General features: G+C 30.7%; 1 protein-coding gene across 1 annotated transcript; it reads right to left on the bottom strand.

Moving 5' to 3' along the window:
* Positions 1–23,620: 23,620 nt before the first annotated feature.
* On the bottom strand, positions 23,621–26,126 carry LOC119613554 (ecdysone-induced protein 74EF-like; the record flags this gene model as incomplete). Its single annotated transcript, XM_037969573.1, has 1 exon — positions 23,621–26,126. A coding segment is annotated over exon 1 (1,414 nt), but the record flags the coding sequence as incomplete, so codon positions are not given.
* Between the last annotated feature and the right edge of the window lie 935 nt (positions 26,127–27,061).

Raw genomic sequence — 27,061 nt, 5'->3', positions numbered from 1 at the left:
AAAAAACAATTCCTATTAAATGTTTACCTTTAAAAGAAGACCAACCAACACTATCTGTTTTAAATAGAATTTGTTGCTAATGATTATGTTGGGTTTTCATTTTACACAAGCTGTTGGTAGTATTTCCTTGAATATATTTTTTTATTTTTGCTTCAAAATTGATTTCTAATGTAGATTTGTGTTTTGAATTACAAATGAAAATGAAACTGAAAAACAAACTATACCAATAGTACAACACATACAGTTTAGTTGCCAATAAAGGTTAGATTAAATGAAGGATTCAAAAATTGTAACAGTAAGTCAGACTACATTATACGCTACGTTCCTACAAAATTTTTCAAGAGAGACCTTCAAAATTCGTATAATTCTCATATAGTTAAGAATATCTTTTCTACAACAGGATGGGAATAGACAAGCGACTAGACTGCACTATAAAGTAGAACTAAGATTAACTAAAAGATAGACTAACCTACACAATAGACCATAAGGTAGCCTATACTATAAATTATACTATAGAGTGTATAAAAAAACAAAATCTATTTAAAAATTCCTAGATTTGTTTTTGAAAGCTATCTACAGGGTTTTTTTAATTTAAAGAATCAAACCAATAAAACACATTGTTTTCTCATTTCCTTACTGCAGTTATAGTTCAACCAGAGGCCATATTTTTCTACATATTTGCAATATAAAGAATTTCTAGTTTGAAAACACTTAAGGGCAAAAGAGCTCACTATAATTGAACAGATACATACATATACATATATGTGTATATGCAGGTGTGCGAGTGTTTGCTTTTAATGTTACCTAGAGTTGTCACAAATGGTCTTTAATATGATAATTATTTTAAAATTGTTGGAAATTGGTTAGTTGAAGAGTTATAGAACAATTTATTTTAGTGAAGATAAATGATGTCAAACATATGAACAGAAAGAAGAAAAACAATTATAAAGTTCAAGTTAAAGTTTACTTTTAAGTAAGAGGATATTAGAAAGAGATTAAAGTTATATATGGATTAATAATCCTAATAGTCTCTTATAGTCTAGTCTACAGTCTAGCCTTTAGTGTAACTTATAGTCTAGTCTATAGTCTATAGATTAGTCTAGTTATGGTTTATAGATTAGTCTATAGTCTAGTCTATAGTCTAGTCTATAGTCTAGTCTATAGTCTAGTCTATAGTCTAGTCTATAGTCTAGTCTATAGTCTAGTCTATAGTCTAGTCTATAGTCTAGTCTATAGTCTAGTCTATAGTCTAGTCTATAGTCTAGTCTATAGTCTAGTCTATAGTCTAGTCTATAGTCTAGTCTATAGTCTAGTCTATAGTCTAGTCTATAGTCTAGTCTATAGTCTAGTCTATAGTCTAGTCTATAGTCTAGTCTATAGTCTAGTCTATAGTCTAGTCTATAGTCTAGTCTATAGTCTAGTCTATAGTCTAGTCTATAGTCTAGTCTATAGTCTAGTCTATAGTCTAGTCTATAGTCTCTATAGTCTAGTCTATAGTCTAGTCTATAGTCTAGTCTATAGTCTAGTCTATAGTCTAGTCTATAGTCTAGTCTATAGTCTAGTCTATAGTCTAGTCTATAGTCTAGTCTATAGTCTAGTCTATAGTCTAGTCTATAGTCTAGTCTATAGTCTAGTCTATAGTCTAGTCTATAGTCTAGTCTATAGTCTAGTCTATATCTAGTCTATAGTCTAGTCTATAGCCTTCTATAGTCTAGTCTATAGTCTAGTCTATAGTCTAGTCTGTAGTCGATAGTCCAGTCTATATGCTGGTCTATAATTTAGTGTAGTCTTAAAAATCATTTTTAATCTATCCTACAACCATTATTATATTTTTAACATGTTATACTTATTTTGAACAAAATACCATCATTAAATCAAATTAACTTTTTAGCAATAAAGAAATCAAATGTGTACATTAAACTCTCACAATAATTAACTCATTAAATAAACATGCCACAAGACTGCTGCTAGTAGCAGCTCCTATTTTTAGACGATACTAAATTACATCAAATCAATCATTAATGGCCACTCAATATCTACAATGTCAAGGGTTTTATTTTGTGGCAATATTTGAAAATATACTTGATTTTTTGAGTGTTAAATATGAAAATCCTTTTTATAGCAAAATTGTAAAACATTAATCATTGTCAGTGTTTAATTGAAATTGCAGACAAACATATAAAAATAACTTGTAGCTAAGCAAATGTTAAATTTAAGAAAGAAAATCTTGTTTTTTTTTTCGATATATTCATTGATTTATTTTAATGAATCTAAACAAATTTCCAATGCTTCAAAATGCAATGATATAAAGAGAACGTATTGCTTCATTCATGAGAATTTATTATTTGAAAACATATGGCAGAAATTGAATCTAGTTTATGTTTTAACAATAGTGAATTTAAAGGTTATTGTTTTATCTGAGGTTGTGGCAACCGTATTTCTACTTTTAATAACATTCACACTAGCAGCGAAATTAAAGCGAAAAACATCAGAAAACTAAAAGAAAAATATTATCCCTATTACTTATATATTCCACGAATAGTTAGAAATTTTTCTTGTGATATTATTTTTAGTTTCAAAAATCCAAATTGAAAACAATGCAACTTTTAGATAAAGTAGTGTTGCTGGCAATTGTCGGTATCTAAGCAGCAAATAGTGTACATATGTGTGTATGATTTTATATTCGAATGTGTGTACGTGTGTATATTTTCAGTTATATTTTCCATTTACCTTGTAATTGAAAAGAATCAGAGGATAAAAGCGGAAAGTAAAACAAAAATGTGTGAAAGAATAAGTTGCGTAAAACTGAATATAAAAATGTTTACACTTTTCTGTTTCCGTTGCCGTTTTGAAACCATTTTTACGGCAATTTATATGTAAGTGTTGCAAGTTATATATATTTTGTTTTATTAAAATAAGAAATAAAATATATGGATAAAAATACAGTAATATATTTTATAACAAAAACCTTTTCCGCAAGGCGTATGTGAAATTATAATTGTGTAATTATAAATATTGCTCATACGCCAGGTTTTGTAAAGAAATCATCGCAAAATACAAAAACAATATTTCATTTAAACGATATACTAATCTAAGTAGTGTCGTGTCTATAGTCAAGTCTATATTCTTGTACATAGTCTAGTCCATAATATAGTCTATAATATAGTCTATATTCTAGTCTATAATCTAGTCTATAATCTAGTCTATAGGCCAGTTTAGTTTCTAGTTAGTTTCAACTCTACCTCTCACAAGCTTACGCAACTCCTTTCTCCTTTTAAATAACATTGCTTTTCCTAAAGTTAGAAAATAATTACTTAATTAATTAAAAAATTGCACTACTCGTCCTATATGTTGACGACCATTTAACAAATTTACGACAAATGACACAGCATTCACTCATATAAAGTGATGACAACAAACTTAAAAAAAAAAAAAAAAAAAAAAAAAAAAACAGAAACAGAAACACAACAAGTTCCAAACTATGACAAGATGAAAGTTTTCTTCTGCTACTTTTACAACTACATATTTTTCTTAAAACTTAAATTTGAAAATAAAAATATTCACGAAATAAAATTCTACAAATTTTGACAGAATTTGTAAGAAAACTTTTTATGTTTTCTTCCTGTTGAAAGATTAGCAAGTCACAAATATTTAATTTCAACTAAAAGTAAAAGAAAAATAGAATAGAATTCCAAATAAAATGAACAAAGATAAAAAAATCAAACGAAATCTTGAACTTTTGACTGACTGTCAACGTAGTTCTATTTTAGAAAGAGAAAAAGAAATCACAAAAATAACCTAAAACATATTTTAAAAATGGGTCATTTTTAAACAGGTGATAAGTCTTAGTTCGAGAGCAAAAAACAAAACTGACAAGAATATTAAAAATATAAACTTATAATCAAATCAAAGCAACGAAAACTTTTTGGGGAAGAAGTTAAAGAATAGAGAAGAATTGTCGAAATAAGTAAAAAAATACACAGGACAACAGAGACAGAAACTAACTAACTAACTAACTAACTAACTAACAAATTAACTAACTAACTAACTAACTAACTAACTAACTAACTAACTAACTAACTAACTAACTAACTAACTAACTAACTAACTAACTAACTAACTAACTAACTAACTAACTAACTAACTAACTAACTAACTAACTAACTAACTAACTAACTAACTAACTAACTAACTAACTAACTAACTAACTAACTAACTAACTAACTAACTAACTAACTAACTAACTAACTATCTAACTAACTAACTAACTAACTAACTAACTAACTAACTAACTAACTAACTAACTAACTAACTAACTAACTAACTAACTAACTAACTAACTAACTAACTAACTAACTAACTAACTAACTAACTAACTAACTAACTAACTAACTAACTAACTAACTAACTAACTAACTAACTAACTAACTAACTAACTAACTAACTAACTAACTAACTAACTAACTAACTAACTAACTAACTAACTAACTAACTAACTAACTAACTAACTAACTAACTAACTAACTAACTAACTAACTAACTAACTAACTAACTAACTAACTAACTAACTAACTAACTAACTAACTAACTAACTAACTAACTAACTAACTAACTAACTAACTAACTAACTAACTAACTAACTAACTAACTAACTAACTTAATTCTGGGAAAGTATTCGGCTAAAGATTTCCTACAATCCAATACTGTCTTAGCCTTTCCATGTATCCAGTATACATTGATGACGTGTTCTATAACCGTTTTTTGGCCAGTTCGTCTAAAGTTATGAGCCGTTCGGCTGTAAATGCCGCCTCATAACTAATATATGTTATATATGTATATTGCTATATATGGGTGGAATATCTAGCAACGTTCCCAGAGCTTTGGTTAACGTAGTACAGATGGTTCCACTTATAACCAAGCAGCATGTATGCTGCACTCCCTGTAGCAGTTTGATGTTATACAGATTATTGAAGTATAAGATATAGAGCCAATGTGTCATAGCACTAACTAACCAACTGACTAAAACAAAAATACTTTGTTGCCCTGTGTTTTGTTTATGTAGAAAGCAAAAGTTGTCAGCTGTTTTTTAGCTAAATTTTAATCTAATATTATAAAGTTTTAAACTAAAACTAAAGTAAAACTAAAATTTTTCGAATTAATAATCGATTATTCAGATAAAATTTTAAACATTAAAAAGATATTTTTTTTTTAATTTTTATAATTATGTATTAAAAGGCGTTAATATACAACCAATTTCCGGTAAGATATTCTCTCGATTAAAGTTACTTATGTGTGGAAACTGTCATTGAGAAGTTGCAATTTTCACTTAATTTATTGCACTTTTAACAAAAAGTACAAAATTCAAGTTAAAAACCTTGTCAAAGTTAATTAAAATACATTACTACTTCTTTGTACAGCAATTAAAAAACTTGTAAAATTAGTTTATTTTTACTTTAACCCAACTTTTGTGGAAAATTAAACATTATTGTTGTTTTACACTGTGTGAAAGTTACTGTACAAACACAGTGTATATCACAATTTCTTTTACAATAACTTGCAGGTTCCGTACAATAAGCAGAAACGGTTCATCAATATACCAGCCAGCCTCTGTTAGTCAAAACTTTCTAGAGTTTTACAATTACACAATTTCTCAACTCATGAGAATTGATTCAAGCCTCTTGCAGAAAGGACTGATAAACAGTTTCAAATAGTCGACTATATATTCTTATTTGTTTTTGCTTTTCTACATAAAACCACCTTTATGTTGTTGTATTTTTATAATGTCTCTGTTTCTACAAATAAAAATATTTACTTTTTTGGTGTCTTTATATTTAATTATTTATTTTTTAGGTTTTCTTTTTCTAAAGCATTTTGGTCAAAATGTTTTCTCTTATATTTATTTATTTATGACAACTTCACTCATTTACTTTATCTTTTTATCTTTGCTGCCTTTACAGTCGACCATTTTTTATAAGGCTTTCACTTCTAGCATTCTTATTACCTCCATTATTATTTTTTTGGTAGAAAAACAGCTCATTGAAAGAAGTTTGGTGATGAAAATGTTTTCATTTATAATTTTTCGGTAATGTCTGTATTTATTTCAGCTTTATTTACATTACGGAAGTTGCTTCCAAAATTTTTCACTTCCTTTAATAATTTTTGTTTATTTTGTTGCTGCTGCTGTTGTCTTCATATTTTGTTTTTGTTCATTATTTCTATTTAAGATTTAATTTATGTTTATAAAACGTTTTTATTTTATAAATATTTTGTTATAAAATCTTTTAATATTAAACAGTTTCTTCTGTATTTTACGAGAAATTATCAAATTAGAATGAACAACTTTAGCAACAATTTGATGGAAAAAAGTTCGAAATTTTATGTTGTAAAAAGAAAAGTTTTAAATTAAAAGTTATTGTATGAAATTTCAAAAATGTATATAATATTTACTTTAAATGCTTAATTGGAAGTTTAAGGGTTTAAAAACAAAATTTTATAAAGTCCCGATTATTAGTAAATAAAATAAAGTAGCCTCTAATCTAGGCTATAGAATAGCCCATAGTCCAGACTATAGATTAGTTCATATTCTAGCCTAAAGATTAGTTCATATTCCAGACTATAGATTAGTCTATAATCCAGACTATAGATTAATCTATAGTGCAGACTATAGATAAGACTATCGTCCAGATTGTAGTTAAAACTATAGTCCATACTATAGATTAGTCTATAGCCAAGACCATAGATTAGTCTATAGTGCAGACTATAGACTAGTCTATAATTTGTCTATAATTACTATAATACATACTATAGATCCGTATAAAATCCATACCATAGATCAGTCTATATTCAAGACTATAGGTTAATCCATACTTCAGACTACAGATTAGTCTATAGTTCAGACTGTAGATAGGTCTATAGTTCGGACTATAGGTTGGTCTATAATCCAGGCTATAGTCCAGAATATATATTAGTCTATAGTCCAGACTATAGATTATTCTATAGTCCAGACTATAGATTAGTCTATATTCCAGGTTACAGATTAGCCCATAGTCCACACTATAGATTAGTCTAGACTATATATTGGTCTATAGTCGAGACTATAGATTAGTGTATGATCCAGACTATAGATTATTCTATAGTCCAGACTTTAGATTAGTCTATAGTCTAGACTATAGATTATTCTATAGTTCAGACTGTAGATTATTCTATAGTTCAGACTATAGATTAATCTATAATTCAGACTATAGTTTAGTCTATAGTCCAGAATATAGATTAGTCTATAATTCAGACTATAGTTAAGTCTATAGTCCACACTATAGATTAGTCTATAGTCCACACTATAGATTATTCTATAGTCCAGACTATAGATACATAAGTCTATAAGTCCAGACTATAGATTAGTCTATAGTCCAGACTATAGATTAGTTTATAGTCCAGACTATAGATTAGTCTATAGTCCAGACTATAGATTAGTCTATAGTCCAGACTATAGATTAGTCTATAGTCCAGACTATAGATTAATCTATAATTCAGACTATAGATTATTCTATAACCCAGACTATAGATTAGTCTATAGTCCAGACTATAGATAAGTCTATAGTCCAGACTATAGATAAGTCTATAGTCCAGACTATAGATAAGTCTATAGTCCAGACTATAGAATAGTCCATAGTCCAGACTATAGATTAATCTGTAGTCCAGAGTCTAGATTAGTCTATAGTCCAGATTAATGATTAGTCTAAATTCCAGACTATAGATTAGTCTATAGTCCACCATATAAATTAGTCTATAATCTATAGTTCAGATTATAATTTAGTCTATAGTCTAGACTGTAGATTAGTCTTTAGTCCAGACTCTAGATTAGTCTTCAGTCCAGACTATAGATTAGTCTATAGTCCAGACTATAGATTATTCTGATGCGCACACTTTAGATTAGTCTATAGTCCAGACTATAGGTTAGTCTATAGTCCAGACTATAGACTAGTCTATAGTCTATACTATAGATTAGTCTATAGACTATAATACAGATTATAGATTATTCTATAGCCCAGACTATATATCTATCTATTGTTCAGATTATAGATTATTCTATAGTCCTGATTATGGATTAGTCTATAGTCCAGACTATGGATTAGTCTATTATCCAGGCTGTAGACTAGTTTATAGTCCGGTTTAGTCTATAGTCTAGAATATTGATTAATCTATAGTCCTGGCTATACATTAGTCTGTTGCCCAGATTATAGATTAGTATATAATCCAGACTATAGAACTGCTTATAGGCTGAAGAAAAATAATACTTCATAGTCTAGTCCTCAGAAACAAACAGTAGCCATGGCTTCCTTCTCAACCACAGAACACAAATGACATTATTTTCCATTAGATACAAACAACTACCCTTAAGTGTTTTCTCTTCTAACTAGACACATTTTTTTATTTTACACACAAATTGTTGCAAATTGGTTGCTAGCAGCACAAGTAATAAGAAAAGTATAAAAAAACTCTAACGAAAAAAAAAAAAAATAAAACAAAATCAATCAATTTATTTTAGAGTCATTTATCTAAATCAACATCAAGATCGCTGACTTTGAAAACTATACAAAACATGTAAAAACTTCAATGTTTTTTTTTGTCTTTAGCAGTTATATCGATGCCAAACTTAATGTTCAATAGTTTTATAGTTTTTTTTTTTTTTTTTTTCTTATATTTGGTCAAAATGTTGTTAATGCGGTTGCAGCAACATGACAATAAAAATCGTTTTATGGTTAAATTGAAATTTAATTTTATTCTTAAGATCTATTATTTCTATCTTCTTTTTTCTTATAGAGATTTTTCTTTATTCAATTTTTTTTTAACTAGTAAATGTTGCCAAGAAAATGTGGTGCCTGGCCTCCCAAAACCAAGCAAAAAGAAAGCATTTTAAACTTCTTGTTAAACAAAAAGGAAGTTGTAGTTAAAAGAAAATTTGTGTATTTTCAGCACTGTTGCTGCAACATCATGCTGTTTGTTGTCGTCGTTGTTGTTATTATTATTGTTCACTTGTACAATATCTATTGAATGAATCATATTAAGGCAATTGTTTGTTATTCCCATTCCTGTTTTTTGTTTCTATGTATGTGTTGTAGTACTTGTATGTGTGTACACATGTTTTCTTATATGCATTTAGGCTAAAGTTAAATTCGTTGTAGTTATAACTGTAGTATTGTTGTCGTAGTCATCCTTGTATTAGTTGTTCTCTGATTGTGACATCTATGATAATGTTACGGCTATTCTGCTTACGACTCCTAACAACAAATGACCCATGTCTACAATTTTACACATACATACAGATATCTAGCACTATTTGTATGAGTTGCAAAAAAATTAAGTTAAACATATACAGTGTGTGACAAAAACCTTATAGAAGCTATATAAGACTAGAGACTATTGTGTAGGCTATAAAGTGGACTATAATCTAGACTATAGACAGGACTAAATCTAGACTATAGACTGGAATATAGTCTAGAGTGGATTTTGTCTGGACTTTAGTCTAGATTATGAACTAAGACCATAGTCCAGACGATAAAGAGGACTGTAGTCTAGATTATAAACTGGACTAATCTAGATTACAGACTGCGCTTTAGCCTGGTTTATAGACCGGACTTTATTGTCTAGACTATTGACAGATCTATAGTCTAGAATATAGACTTGAATGGATAATAGTCTAAACTATAGACTGGGCTATAGTCTAGACTATATAATGGACTATAGTCCAAACTATTGACTATAGTCTAGACTATAGAGTGAATTATAGTCTAGACTATAGAGTGAACTATAGTCTAGACTATAGACTGGACAATAGTGTAGACTACAGGCTGGACTACAGTGTAGACTATAGACTGAACTATAGTCTAGACTATAGACTGAACTATAGTCTAGACTATAGAGTGAACTATAGTCTAGACTATAGACTGGACTATAGTGTAGACTATAGACTGGACTATAGTAACTACAGTCTAAAATATAGGTTGGACTATAGTTTAGACTATATACTGGACTATAGTGTAAACTATATACTGGACTATAGTCTAGACTATAGAGTGAACTATAATCTTGAATATAGACTGGACTATAGTCTAGAATATAGACTAGACTATATACTGGAATATTGTCTTACTAAAGACAGGACTGTAGTATAAAATATATAGACCGATATAGATATAATAGTGTAAAGAGTCTAAACTAAAGCTCTGTCAATAGCCTAGAAAATAGACTATAGTCTAGATTCTAGACTGTATACTAGTCACTTCTATAGTCAATACTATACTCCAGTCTATAGTCTAGATTATTGTCAATTCTTTACTATCGTCCTATATATATTCTTGACTAGAACCAGTGGACTTTATTCTAGACTATACTATATTTTTCACACTATAGTCTATTCTACAGCCTAGCCTATAGTTCAGTCTATACTCTAGACTATACTTCAATATCTCAATTTTATGGCTCACAGTTTACATATCCTAGTATACAAATTCTCAGTGTGTTAACATCACAGTGTATGTAGAAGATTTCGTTGTTTAAATGTTCATGAATTTTCGGGTGTGTACCCAGCAAACAATTTTTTAAAGTGAGCTTACTAAACCAACTGAAACCAAGTTTGTCATATCCGAAGAAATACACCTAGCCTTCTATTGAGCCTGCTGTTCACTCCTTTACCAGAGTTTCTGGTGGGAATCGTCGACATCCATGTGACATTGCATTAACATAAACAATAATATTCTTAACCTTCTGTTAAAGTTAAAAAAAACCTGCTTGATATCAAATTCAAATTTTTACTTATTCTCTAATTTTTGTTAGTATGTTTGCTGGGTATACGCTAGTCCATGCAACTGATATATTTCTAAGTGTATACATTTTTGTGTGGCATAAAAATAGTTCACATTTATCTTTAGCCACTTTTCTTTTGGGGACAAAAACAAATGTGAATGTCCCTTATTTTCAAAAGTAGGGACGGACATACTGTTAAAAATGAAAATTGTACATACACACAGACGTAATCACATGCAAACTAATACAGAAAGCACAATAGCATGTTTAAATTAAATTATGTACCCAGCACACATTTGAAACTGAGGTAATATAAATAAATCGAATATAAAACGCATACAGTCCTTTAAACATTACGAAGAAGACGATCTTTAGATGTTACCGAAAAATATATTATTTGGGAAGTGAATACATTTGCGAATCATTTCTAAGTTTTTGCTTGGTTAATTTAAAAAATGTAAACGATTTTTGGAGAATATCTTCTTATATCGAATTCAAATATTTGAAGTCATGTTTGCTATGGTAAATTCAACTTTAATCACAAATTGAAGAAAATTTTACTTTTTTATGTTTGAAAATCCTTTATGAATTGTGCTTATTTTCGTTTGTATCGTCACTTGAAAATGTAGGATTTTCCATTCGTTATGTGTGCATATATGCAGACATGTATACATTTATAAATGCATCAAAAAAGGACTTCATTGTGATTGTTATACAAGTTGTTACTCCATTGTGGGACATAATGTAAGTAAATTTGTATCTTTTAGTCATTCCACATGCGAAATGATTAAAGGAGTCGTGATCAACTGTCATCGTACTTCTCATAGCTATCTAAAACCTAAAAGTTATAGCCCATTCCTGGGCTGGACTATAGACTAGACTATGGACCAGACTATATACTAGACTATAGACTAGATCATAGACTAGACTATAGACTAGACTATAGACTAGACTATAGACTAGACTATAGACTAGACTATAGACTAGACTATAGACTAGACTATAGACTAGACTAGACTAGACTAGACTTACTATAGACTAGACTATAGACTAGACTAGACTATAGACTAGACTATAGACTAGACTATAGACTAGACTATAGACTAGACTATAGACTAGACTATAGATTAGACTACAGACTAGACTATAGACTAGACCATAGACTAGACTATAGACTAGACTATAGACTAGACTATAGACTAGACTATAGACTAGACTATAGACTAGACTATAGACTAGACTATAGACTAGACTATAGACTAGACTATAGACTAGACTATAGACTAGAATATAGACTAGACTATAGACTAGACTATAGACTAGACTATAGACTAGACTATAGACTAGACTATAGACTAGACTATAGACTAGACTATAGACTAGACTATAGACTAGACTATATACTAGACTATAGACTAGACTATAGACTAGACTATAGACTAGACTATAGACTAGCCTATAGACTAGACTATAGACAAGCCTATAGACTAGACTATAGACTAGACTATAGACTAGACTATAGACTAGACTATAGACTAGACTATAGACTAGACTATAGACTAGACTATAGACTAGACTATAGACTAGACTATAGACTAGACTATAGACTAGACTATAGACTAGACTATAGACTAGACTATATACTAGACTATAGACTAGACTATAGACTAGACTATAGACTAGACTACAGACTAGACTATAGACTAGACTATAGACTAGACTATAGACTAGACTATAGACTAGACTATAGACTAGACTATAGACTAGACTATAGACTAGACTATAGACTAGACTATAGACTAGACTATAGACTAGACTATAGACTAGACTATAGACTAGACTATAGACTAGACTATAGACTAGACTATAGACTAGACTATAGACTAGACTATAGACTAGACTATAGACTAGACTATAGACTAGACTATAGACTAGACTATAGACTAGACTATAGACTAGACTATAGACTAGACTATAGACTAGACTATAGACTAGACTATAGACTAGACTATAGACTAGACTATAGACTATAGACTAGACTATAGACTAGACTATAGACTAGACTATAGACTAGACTATAGACTAGACTATAGACTAGACTATAGACTAGACTATAGACTAGACTATAGACTAGACTAGACTAGACTAGACTATAGACTAGACTATAGACTAGACTATAGACTAGACTATAGACTAGACTATAGACTAGACTATAGACTAGACTATAGACTAGACTATAGACTAGACTATAGACTAGACTATAGACTAGACTATAGACTAGACTATAGACTAGACTATAGACTAGACTATAGACTAGACTATAGACTAGACTATAGACTAGACTATAGACTAGACTATAGACTAGACTATAGACTAGACTATAGACTAGACTATAGACTAGACTATAGACTAGACTATAGACTAGACTATAGACTAGACTATAGACTAGACTATAGACTAGACTATAGACTAGACTAGACTAGACTAGACTAGACTATAGACTAGACTATAGACTAGACTATAGACTAGACTATAGACTAGACTATAGACTAGACTATAGACTAGACTATAGACTAGACTATAGACTAGACTATAGACGAGACTATAGACTAGACTATAGACTAGACTATAGACTAGACTGTAGACTAGACTGTAGACTAGACTATAGACGAGACTATAGACGAGACTATAGACTAGACTATAGACTAGACTATAGACTAGACTATAGACTAGACTATAGACTAGACTATAGACTAGACTATAGACTAGACTATAGACTAGACTATAGACTAGACTATAGACTAGACTATAGACTAGACTATAGACTAGACTATAGACTAGACTATAGACGACTATAGACTAGACTATAGACTAGACTATAGACTAGACTATAGACTAGACTATAGACTAGACTATAGACTAGACTATAGACTAGACTATAGACTAGACTATAGACTAGACTATAGACTAGACTATAGACTAGACTATAGACTAGACTATAGACTAGACTATATAGACTAGACTATAGACTAGACTAGACTAGACTATAGACTAGACTATAGACTAGACTATAGACTAGACTATAGACTAAACTATAGACTAGACTATAGACTAGACTATAGACTAGACTATAGACTAGACTATAGACTAGACTATAGACTAGACTATAGACTAGACTATAGACTAGACTATAGACTATACTATAGACTAGACTATAGACTAGACTATAGACTAGACTATAGACTAGACTATAGACTAGACTATAGACTAGACTATAGACTAGACTATAGACTAGACTATAGACTAGACTATAGACTAGACTATAGACTAGACTATAGACTAGACTATAGACTAGACTATAGACTAGACTATAGACTAGACTATAGACTAGACTATAGACTAGACTATAGACTAGACTATAGACTAGACTATAGACTAGAACTATAGACTAGACTATAGACTAGACTATAGACTAGACTATAGACTAGACTATAGACTAGACTATAGACTAGACTATAGACTAGACTATAGACTAGACTATAGACTAGACTATAGACTAGACTATAGAGTTTATTAGTTATAAAAAGTACCGAAATTGTTATAAAGTGACCCCCTTATTCATAAACAACATTTTATTTTATAAGAGGTTTATAAAACAAAATTTCCATACGAAATTTGATTTATAAATCGTTTATAAAATGAAATTGTGTTTATGAATAAGGGGGTAAGTCTATAAATAGTCTACACACCAGAAATTTGGTGTTATCGAAGACTAGACTTTTGATAAATATTTTATGTTTAAAATGGAATGTAAAAACGCATTTTCATACTGATTGCTAACATCTACCTAATGAAAACTTAATAACTCCAATAAAAATGATAATCTCACAAAAAAGAAACATACAATCGTATTCTCTAATTGTAAGTCTTAAAAGTTAAAATGGAAATCTTTCTTTGATTTTTCAAACATGTTTTGCATACATTAAATTTCTTGTGTGAAGAAGTAATTTATTACGATTTGTGTCTTCCAGAATTACGGGTTAAATTTCATTACGTTTTATTAAAAGCTTAAGGATGTTTAAAAGGACATGCATGTAGCATTTATTACATTTCTTTTATACTTTCATTTCTATGTTTTCATTCTGTCTTTTTGCAGGGATTTCCTGTACAAAAGTTAACTGCAGACGAGATTCATACAATCACAAGTGAGCAGAAGGCCACTTGTAATTGATTTAAAGACTAGTAAAAAAAAAAACGAATTAACAAAAACAAATTTAAGAATTTAACATTTATTTTATGTTATTAATATGTGTGTTTATAATTTTGATATTAAAAAATTTGGATTTAAATCATTCTTTAGTTTTGAATATAACTGGTCCCCTTATTATATTCTGCTGCAAGCATTACGCTTCCCTTTCTTGCCCTCTTTAAGCTGATTGTATGTTTTATTTCACTTACGTATGTGTGTATGTGTTTGTATAACAAAAGAATTTGTCTGAAAATATTCATTTCGTTTTTGTACGTTAAACTCAAAAGGATCTTTAACTAACCAGAAAAATGTCCAGAAAAAAAATTGTTTCTAAGAAACACAACAAAAACAAATGCATACTAGAGTGCCATAAGTGGACACACAAAAAAGTATAAAAATACACACAACTCCATATCATGTTATACAAAAATTCCAAAAAGGACATCACATGAGAAAACAACGATGCACCACATAAAGACTTTAAGGAAAAATGGAGAAAATTTGTAAATAGTATTCAAAAAAAGTTTCAAATAACTAAAACTTATTAACAGACTTTGTTAGACTAATTTCAATAATGTCGCTCTGTTAAAGTCATCTTATATAAAACTTGTTAAATATTGTTGTTGTTGTTGCCTATTGTAAATAATATTTTTTTCAACACTTTGTCTGTAATAAATAATTTTATATTATTTTCTTTTATATAGTAAAATATGATTTTATAATGTTTTATTTTTTCGCTAGATTTAATTTCTGTATATGTCTTTATGGTTCTTTATGCTGAGTCACTTTCCAAAGATTTCTCTATACGAATTTATAGTTTTCTCAGCAAATCAACAACTTACAGACATACATTTGTTTTAGTAATTTATGATGGAAGAGCGTAGGTCGTAATATAAGTGTGAAGATAGAAACATATTAATATTATTTATGTTCACCAGCAGACAAATATGAATTTTTTTTTATTAATCTGCGTATATATAGTTGTGTTGTGTATATAGTTGTATTCTTGATAAATGTCAAAATTCTGCCCATAGTCCTGACTATAGTCTATAGTGTAGACAATAATCTTTAGTCCAGAATATAGTTTATAGTCGAGACTGGCTATAATATATAGTCCAGACTATAGTCTATGGTCCCAAATATATTTTATAGTCCAGATTATAGTCTATAGTCCACACTGTATTCTATAATCCAGATTATAGTCTATAGTCCACACTGTGGTCTATAGTGCAGATTATAGTCTATAGTCCACACTGTGGTCTATAGTCCACACTTCCAGGCTATAGTCTATAATCCAGAAGATAATAATCTATAGTCCAGATTATAGTCAAGACTATAATAGTCTATAGTTCAGACTATAACTATAGTTCAGACTATATACTATAGTTCAGACTATAGTCTATAGTCCAGAATATAGTCCATAGTCCAGACTATAGTTAATAGTCCAGACCATAGTCTATAGTCCAGACTATAGTCAATAGTCAAGACTATAGTCTATAGTCCAGACTATAGTCTATAGTCCAAACTATAGTATATAGTCCAGAATATAGTCTATAGACTACAGTCCAGACTATAGTCTATATAGTCCAGAATATAGTCCATAGTCCAGAATGTAGTCTATAGTCCAGACTATGGTTTATATTTCAGATTATGGTCTATATTCCAGACTATACTCTATAGTCCAGACTATAGTCTATGCTCAAGGCTATATTCTATAGTCCAGACTATAGTCTATAGTCCAGACTATAGTCAATAGTTCAAACTATAGTCTATAGTCCGGAATATAGTATATAGTCCAGACTATTGTCTATAGTCCATACCATACTATGGTCTACTATAGCTTGGACTATAGACTATAGCCTGGAATATAGACCATGCTCAAGGCTATATTCTATAGTCCAGACTATAGTCTATAGTCCAGACTATAGTCAATAGTTCAAACTATAGTCTATAGTCCGGAATATAGTCTATAGTCCAGACTATTGTCTATAGTCCATACCATACTATGGTCTACTATAGCTTGGACTATAGACTATAGCCTGGAATATAGACCATAGTCTGGACTATAGACCATAATCTGGACTATAGACTAATGTCTGGACTTTAGACCATAGTTTGGACTATAGTATGGTATGGACTATAGACAATAGTCTGGACTATAGACTATATTCCGGACTATAGACTATAGTTTGAACTATTGACTATAGTCTGGAGTATATACTATAGCTTGGACTATAGACTATAGTCTGTAATATAGACTTTAGTCTGGACTATAGACTATAGTCTGAACTATGAACTATATTCTGGTCCAAGCTATTGTATATAGTCCAGCCAATAGTATATAGTTCAGCCAATAGTCTATAGTCAATTTTTGTTAAAGAAATTATCATACAACCTTCGCATATTACAACATAAATATGAAGTGTAAATAGTATGTATGAAACCAATTCACATGTAAGTAAAGTACAATACTTGTTGTAACTTTTCATACAACAGTTAAATACGTTATGGTTTAGCAAATGTCTGCTGATAACTTGCCTCGAACTAACTTAATTTCATAAAATATTTTAAGTTTTTGATTCAATTCCAAATAGAGTTTTAGCAAACTACACACATACATAATTCTACTAACAACTATAAAATAATAAAAAAAAACAAATAAACAAAAATTATAATAAAATGAAAATAATGTAACTTGCGAAATTTCTAAAAGAAATTTTATGGTTGTAACAACTTTGTTAAACATAAATTTTAACGAGTAATAGTTGTTGAGTAAATTTACGTAGAACCACAGTTACTAACCGAGAAAATATATAAATTATTATTACTGCATATTCCAACAACTACAATAACTAACTATAATAATTTCTAGTAAAAATAATAAATATACTTAGTAGAGTGACTTGAAGTAATAAATACGTGCGTGTAAATCATTATTACATGTTACAACTGAGCCGAACTGAACGTTTGTTTGGGGCCAAAATGATTTTGAAAAAGTTTTCGTGCCAATATGTCGTTTTTTTTTATTACTTTCTGTTTAAATTTTATGAGTGTGATAATTGTTTCGTTTAGTTCAAAGAAGATGAGAAAGATGTAATTTAAGATTTTTTAAACGTATTCTGCGATCCTTACAAAATTTTTGAAAGTGGTCTAAATTTAATGAAAGAAATATTTTATCAATGTGAAAGCGTAACTTCTAACCACATGTGTCTTTTTATAAAAAGAGAAACAAATCAATTTTCAATATATTTTATCTAAGTAAATATTAACTCATATTTCGTAATATATTTTGGTTAAATACGCTTTATGACATCCGCAATAACAGTGACAGAGAGGCAAAAGAATTGAAATCTCAAATCCACATTGAAAATTTATTTGCATGGACTTCGAGGCACCAAAATATACTGGAAAAAAGTTTGACATTCAAATGTATTAGGGTGTCCTCTACTACTAACTAACTAACTAACTAACTAACTAACTAACTAACTAACTAAACTAACTAAAACTAACTAACTAACTAACTAACATAACTACTCTACTAACTAACTAACCTAACTAACTAACTAACCTAACTAACTAACTAACTAACTCTAACTACTAACTAACTAACTAACTAACTAACTAACTAACTAACTAACTAACTAACCTAACTAACTAACTAACTACTAACTAACTAACTAACTAACTAACTAACTAAACTACTAAGCTACTTAACTAACTAACTAACTACTAACTAATAACTAACTAACTCCTAACTAACTAACGACTACTAACTAACTAACTAACTACTAACTAACTAACTAAACTAACTACTAACTAACTAACTAACTACTAAATAACTAACTAACTGAACTCACTAACTACTAACTAACTAACTAACTAACTAACTAACTAACTAACTAACTAACTACTAACTAACTAACTAACTAACTAACTAACTAACTAACTAACTAACTAACTAACTAACTAACTACTAACTAACTAACACTAACTAACTAACTAACTAACTAACTAACTAACTAACTAACTAACTAACTAACTACTAACTACTAACTAACTAACTAACTAACTAACTAACTAACTAACTAACTAACTAACTACTAACGAACTAACTAACATAACTACCTAACTAACTAACTAACTAACTAACTAACTAACTAACTACTAACTACTAACTAACTAACTAACTACTAACTAACTAACTAACTAACTAACTAACTAACTAACTACTAACTAACTAACTAACTAACTAACTAACTAACTAACTAACTAACTAACTAACTAACTAACTAACTAACTAACTACTAACTAACTAACTAACTAACTAACTAACTAACGACTAACTAACTAACTAACTAACTACTAACTAACTAACTAACTAACTAACTAACTACTAACTAACTAACTAACTAACTAACTAACTAACTAACTAACTAACTAACTACTAACTAACTACTACCTAACTACTAACTAACTTAACTAACTAACTAAAATAACTAACTAACGAAACTAACTAACTAACTAACTAACTAACTAACTAACTAACTAACAACTAACTAACTAACTAAACTAACTAAACTAAGTAACGAACTAACTAACTAACTAAGTAACTAACTAACTAACTAACTAGACACTAACTAACTAACTAACTAATCTACTAACTAACTAACTAACTAACTAACTAACTAACTAACTAACTAACTAACTAACTAACTAACTAATACTAACTAACTAACTAACTAACTAACCTTAAAAAAACTAACTAACTAACTAACTAACTAACTAACTAAACTACTAACGAACTACTAACTAATACTAACTAACTAACTAACTAACTAACTAACTAACTAACTAACTCACTAACTAACTCACTAACTAACTAAAGGCACCTCCCATATAATTAAATATGAAAATTGGTATATCTAAGAACCTATTAAAGGTACAATTCAAAAATTTTGCTCGAACGACTTTGACATCCATGTAAACACTTGGGTAATAGATATACTGGCGAGATTTTAGGGGCGTAATATCTCGCATATAAATTAAAAATAAAAATCGTTATAATCGCAAGTTATTAGAGCTAGAATCATCAAACATTGATGAGAACATTTAGGAGAAAAGTTTTCGAACTTTTATTAGTGATGCTTGGCATCTCCCATATGAATTAAGTACACAAATTTGTATATATGGGAAAATATTAGAGCTAAAATCCTAAAATTTGGCACGAAGGACTCTGACATTCATGTAATATTTGGATAATACCTTGACAAACTTTCAATAGGTGCTTGCAACCCATTGAGCTAAAATCTTTAAAAATTGTAAAGTGGGTTGTTTATTTATAATGATTTTGGGTAGAAAAGCACAAAAAAATATTTTAAAAAGAACTACCCTAATACACATGTATATGTATGTACGTATTATTTCACACACATGTCTATAAAGATATGTATTTATTATGAATGATTTGATGCTAGCTACTATTGCTGTATTACAAACAGAACCCAAACCCAGCAATTGCCATAAAATTTAACTAGAAATCAACCACAAATGAAAACAAAAAATCAAAAAACAGAATGTAAAATAAGAGTAACAGAAAAAAAGCATTACTAAATATTACTGTGAGATGAAAAGAATCCTTATAAAGACAAATATAGTAAAAGAAAATATGAAAAAAGCCGACATCTGCATACGCAGCAGGATGTGGTCAAGATGGCGGCATGTGCATGGACGCCGTAATCTACGTAATACACACGCACTAACACACTTTTACACTGACAATAAGTATCAGGGATTGCTGAAAAAGGGGCTTTAGGCCTCTCTTAATATATTTGTATTTAAAATGTAAATTCTTTACAGAATTTTTTGGCTTCAGTTCTAAATACTTTTTGTAAAATGGGTATTACTTTAGGCATCGAATGAGTGCTAACCTTACTCTCAATTTTGTAGAAATCTTATTAGAAAATATCAACCAAACCAATTACGACTAAAATGTTTCGAATTAGGCCTATTAAGAGGCCTTCCCCGTTTCACTATTCTCCTGTCTGGCATGGAAAACGAATGTGTAAAATTGCTACAAGCTGTGTTGGAAAAAAAAATATGAATACAAAGGGAATTGCATACAAATCGTATTGAATATGTAACATTTTCTATTTGTTTAACAAAAGCTGTAACAATAAAGCTGATCAAACGGTTTTATCACAATTCGATATACACATAAAGCGAATTGATTAATCCTCTACACCGTATAGAGAGTAAATAAGAAATGTATACAAATATAAGATATGTATAACAAGGTTAAAGGAAACGTCCAAAATATGGCAACTAAACTTTCAAATCTATGATCATATGATCATGAATCATAGAGTCTTATGAGGAGCTCCGTCCATTGCAGTTCCACTGAAATCTAATAACGTTTTTCCGAAATTTCTTTGAATTTTGTTCAATTGTTTTCATAAAGTTTACATACCAATTATAAAACTTAACATCACTACTATTGCTCACTTCTTATCCTTAGTTATCAGCATATTAAAAAAGAGACTTCTCCAATGTTAAATGGGAAAAATGGAGAACTAATAAAAAAAACGTAACATATTTGTTGAAAGCAATATGCATACTTTGGGTGGCAGCCTATTATAGGAACAAAATATGATGTTCTGAAATTTTTTTGTGAATATTCTAGAAACCTATCTGAGAAATCTTCCTTAATTCCAAATGGTGTCTATATAAGGAAATAAATTTCGTAAAGATCGTAAGACTATAGTCTATATTATAGTCCAAACTATAGTATATTACAGTCCTGACTACAGTCTACATTATAGTCTATACTATAGTCAAGACTATATTCTATACCAAAGTCAAGACTATATTCTATACTGTAGTTAAGACTATACTATAGCCAAGACTATAGTCAAGACTATAGTCTATACTATAGTCAAGACTATAGTCCAGACAATAGTCTATACTATAGTAAATACTATAGTCTATACTATAGTCAAGACTATAGTCTATACTATGGCCAAGACTATTGTCTATACTATGGTCAAGACTATAGTCTATACTATGGTCAAGACTATAGTCTATACTATGGTCAAGACTATAGTCTATACTATGGTCAAGACTAAAGTCTATACTATGGTCAAGACTATAGTCTATACTATGGTCAAGACTATAGTTTATACTATAGTCAAGACTATAGTCTATACTATGGTCAAGACTATAGTCTATACTACGGTCAAGACTACAGCCTATATTATGGTCAAGACTATAGTCTATACTATAGTCAAGACTATAATCAAGACTATAGTCTATACTATAGTCAAGACTATAGTCTATACTATAGTCAAGACTATAGTCTATACTATAGTCAAGACTATAGTCTATAATATAGTCAATACTATAGTCAAGACTATAGTAAATACTATAGTCAAGACTATAGTCAATACTACAGTCAAGACTATAGTCTATACTATAGTCAAGACTATAGTCTATACTGTAGTCAAGAATATAGTCTATACTATAGTCAAGACAATAGTCTATACTATAGTCAAGACTATAGTCTATACTATGGTCAAGACTATAGTCTGTACTATAGTCAAGACTATAGTAAAGACTAAAATCTATACTATACTCAAGACTACAGTCAAGACAAGACTATAGCAAAGACTATAGTCAAGACAAGACTATAGTCGAGACAAGACTATAGTCTATACTACAGTCAAAGATTAAAATCTATACTATCGTCAAGTCTATACTATAGTCAAGACTATAGTCTACACTATAGTCAAGACTATAGTCTATACTATAGTCAAGACTATAGTCTATACTATAGTCAAGACTATAGTCTATACTATAGTCAAGACTATAGTCTATACTATAGTCAAGACTATAGTCTATACTATAGTCAAGACTATAGTCTATACTATAGTCAAGACTATAGTCTATGCTATAGTCAAGACTATAGTCTATACTATAGTCAAGACTATAGTCTATACTATAGTCAAGACTATAGTCTATTCTATAGTCAAGACTATAGTCTATACTATAATCATGACTATAATTTATACTATAGTCATGAATATAGTCTATACTATAGTCAAGACTATAGTATAGACTATAGTCAAGACTATAGTCTATACTATAGTCAAGAATATAGTCTATACTATAGTCTATACTATAGTCAATATGACTATAGTCTATAATATAGTCTATACTAACCTCTATAGTCTATAATTAGTAAAGACAATAGTCTACGTTATATTCCATACTATAGTGTAGACTCTACACTTTAGTCCTATATACTATAGTCTATACGTCAGGACTATAATCTATACCATAGTCCATACTATAGTCCAGATTATAGTCTATGTGTAGAATAAGAAAGAGAACAGTATATACTATATTTGGTTCAGACTAAATCTATACTATAGTCTATACTATAGTCTATAAGAATTTATTTTCGATTTAGGCCTATTATAATATGTGAATATTCTCAAAATGTCTACCACTCTAATAAAATGTAACTATTGAACAGAAAAAAAATGTATGATTCGTAATAAAAAGTACACTCACCCCGAAATATCTTGCGTTTGCCAGCAATCTGTAGAGGCAATGAAACGCCAGCATCCAATTGCAGAACAACACGAGGAGGTGTAGAAGTAGTTGCTACAGCAGCCGTTGATGAAGATGTCGTTGCTGCTGCCGATGTAGATGAGGACGACGATGAAGAGTTTGAGGCCTGAGTTGAAGCAGTTGATTTTATGCGTAATGGAGAATTTTGTGAATTTGCCAACGATGACTGATGAAGTTGTTGCTGAGTTAGATGATGCGAATGATGATGATGTTGTTGCTGAAGATGGTGATGAAGTTGTGCCTGATTTTGTTGGTGTTGTTGTGTTGCAGCATGATATTGAGCTGTTACAGTTAACGGATATTGTGAAGGATTTAAACAAACTGTATTTTGTTGCTGCATTATGTTGTTGGGGTTAGATGTTGATGCAGTTGATGCTTGATTTGTTATTGGCGCCAGGGGTGTTGTAATTGTAACAGCTGTTGGTGGTGGTCCATGAGCTGGACATATTGAACGTAATTCACCATTAAAATCCATATAAATGGGTGTTGTTGTAACTGTGGCTGTAGCATTGTTACTGGCTGAATTGTTAGGTTCTAGCAAAGGCCAGGAGGTCACACCACCACCACTACCTCCTGTACTACCAACAGCCGATATTAAATGTATCGGTAGAAGATGGTGATGCTGGTGATGGTGAGAGGCCGGATTTGTTGCGGCCACATTAATAACAGCAGTAGCAGCTGTTGCCGTTGATGATAAATTGCCATTATTATTTGTTGCTGAAGCTGCGGCAGCAGTTGGCAGGTGTATGTGGGGCATACCCTGACCTGCTAAAGAGGCAGCAGACATTGCCAAAATATTTTGAGCACAGTGTTGTTGATGGTGATGTTGTGGATGAGTGGGATTATGGGTCTGTAAAATATGCTGATGTTGTGGTGGTGCTGGTGACGGTTGGAGTTGCAAATGATGATGCTGTTGAGCTAGAAACAATTGCTGTTGTTGTTGTGAGGGTGACACCTGTTGTTGTTGTTGCAATAGATGCTGTTGATTTGCTGTATTTAAGCACAAAGCTTGCAACATGTTGTTGGCCAAAATTTGTTGTTGTTGTTGTTGCTGCTGCTGCTGCTGCTGCTGTTGGGCATTCTGGTGATAGTAGATGGTGGTTTGCTCATAATTTACTAAAGTAGCTGAGCTGGAAGCTCCGCTTGTAAGCTTGGCCTCTTTACTTTTATTGGCTGCTGGCTGAAATGGCGGTGCCAAAGGTGTCAACTTAGACTTTAAAGCCTTCAAAAGAGTTTTGGTAGGCGTGGCTGTTTTAACACTAACCGTGGGTTTACTTTTCGTCTTAATTTCCCGTTTTTCGACACGTTTCGTTTGAGTCAATTCCCGCGATACATCACAATTTAAACTTTGCATTAAACGTTCCGCTGCAGTTATACCCGTAACACGCGCCGTATTGTTATTATCATCCACACTACGATTGGATGTCGAAGCATTTCCCGAACCAAAACCCGAACGTTTACTACGCTTAAAGGGTGAATTACCCACCGAACAGGATTCAGATTTCGTTTTAAATTGTGTAGACTTCTTAGGTTTACTCGTTTTATCATTATTATAAAACGCCTGAGCATTATCAATGACTTGATAGCTTTCGCCAATAAAGGCCACCAGTTCAGAGCAGGAGAAATTTAAAGAAGGATTGACATATATGGGTGTCGAAGCCTGTATATTTGGGAGCCACTAGGTAATTCTAGTTGGGCATTGGCTTCCTCCTCCGTCTCCTTCGATTCAGTTTCAGTTACATTTGCCAGTTGTTCCTTTAAATTACCTTTACACTCTATAGCATTTCTGCACTTCACATTATTAGCGGCAGTATGTTTACCCTCACAATTATTATCGATAACTTGTTCGATTATGCGAAAATTTTCAAAATCTATTATACGTTCCTCATACACACAGCTGCGTGAATAATTTGGCAGGTCACTCTCTTCAATATCGTCAGCTGCATAGTCATCACCATTATCTGGAATATCCTCATCATCCTCTCCATCTCTCTCGTCATCATCATCAGATTCCTTATTACCACTACTGCTATGATTACTAAAGAATCCATTTTCCACAATCGACAATACATGATGAGCACCATCCTCACCATTACAAAAACACACGCAATCATTAGAAGAGCATTCTAAATTACCATTTTCCATGTTTGGCGATATCTCGACTTCATGAATGGCAATGGTAGAGCTGTTCTCGTTTAATAATTCCTCACAACTTCCAGATTTTTCATTTCACTTTCTGCATTAGTACAACTATTTTCATAGATTGTATTCTGTAGTGGTAATTCTTTAATTATCTTATCATCATTAATCGCATTAATTTTCGCCTTTAATTTAATTGTTTCGCACTCATTGTCTTCCTGGCTACCAGCTTGTATTGTATCATTTTCTTCGCTTTGTTCCCCGTTAGGTTCCCTGCCATTTATTTGTAAAGCTATCGTTAGTTTATTGTTTTTCCTATAAAAAAAATTATTAAAAATTATTTCATTTAATATTAAAGCGAAGGTAAAATTTTAATAAAATCTGATACAAAAATTTATGTCTACATGATAGACTACTGTAGAGCCTTGAACTATATTAGAACTGGACTAGAACGGAACTTGAACTGAACTAGAACTGAACTAGAACTGAACTAGAACTGAACTAGAACTGAACTAGAACTGAACTAGAACTGAACTAGAACTGAACTAGAACTGAACTAGAACTGAACTAGACTGAACTAGAACTGAACTAGAACTGAACTAGAACTGAACTAGAACTGAACTAGAACTGAACTAGAACTGAACTAGAACTGAACTAGAACTGAACTAGAACTGAACTAGAACTGAACTAGAACTGAACTAGAACTGAACTAGAACTGAACTAGAACTGAACTAGAACTGAACTAGAACTGAACTAGAACTGAACTAGAACTGAACTAGAACTGAACTAGAACTGAACTAGAACTGAACTAGAACTGAACTAGAACTGAACTAGAACTGAACTAGAACTGAACTAGAACTGAACTAGAACTGAACTAGAACTGAACTAGAGAACTAGAACTGAACTAGAACTGAACTAGAACTGAACTAGAACTGAACTAGAACTGAACTAGAACTGAACTAGAACTGAACTAGAACTGAACTAGAACTGAACTAGAACTGAACTAGAACTGAACTAGAACTGAACTAGAACTGAACTAGAACTGAACTAGAACTGAACTAGAACTGAACTAGAACTGAACTAAACTGAACTAGAACTGAACTAGAACTGAACTAGAAGAACTAGAACTGAACTAGAACTGAACTAGAACTGAACTAGAACTGAACTAGAACTGAACTAGAACTGAACTAGAACTGAACTAGAACTGAACTAGAACTGAACTAGAACTGAACTAGAACTGAA

This window comes from Lucilia sericata, unplaced genomic scaffold, assembly GCF_015586225.1.
Source record: "Lucilia sericata isolate MDLA Ls3-8-SP2 unplaced genomic scaffold, ASM1558622v1 Contig002188F_arrow, whole genome shotgun sequence".
Taxonomy (NCBI): Eukaryota; Metazoa; Arthropoda; class Insecta; order Diptera; family Calliphoridae; genus Lucilia; species Lucilia sericata.
The sequence above is the reverse complement of the archived record's forward strand: the minus strand, read 5'-3'. Positions and strand labels throughout refer to the sequence as shown.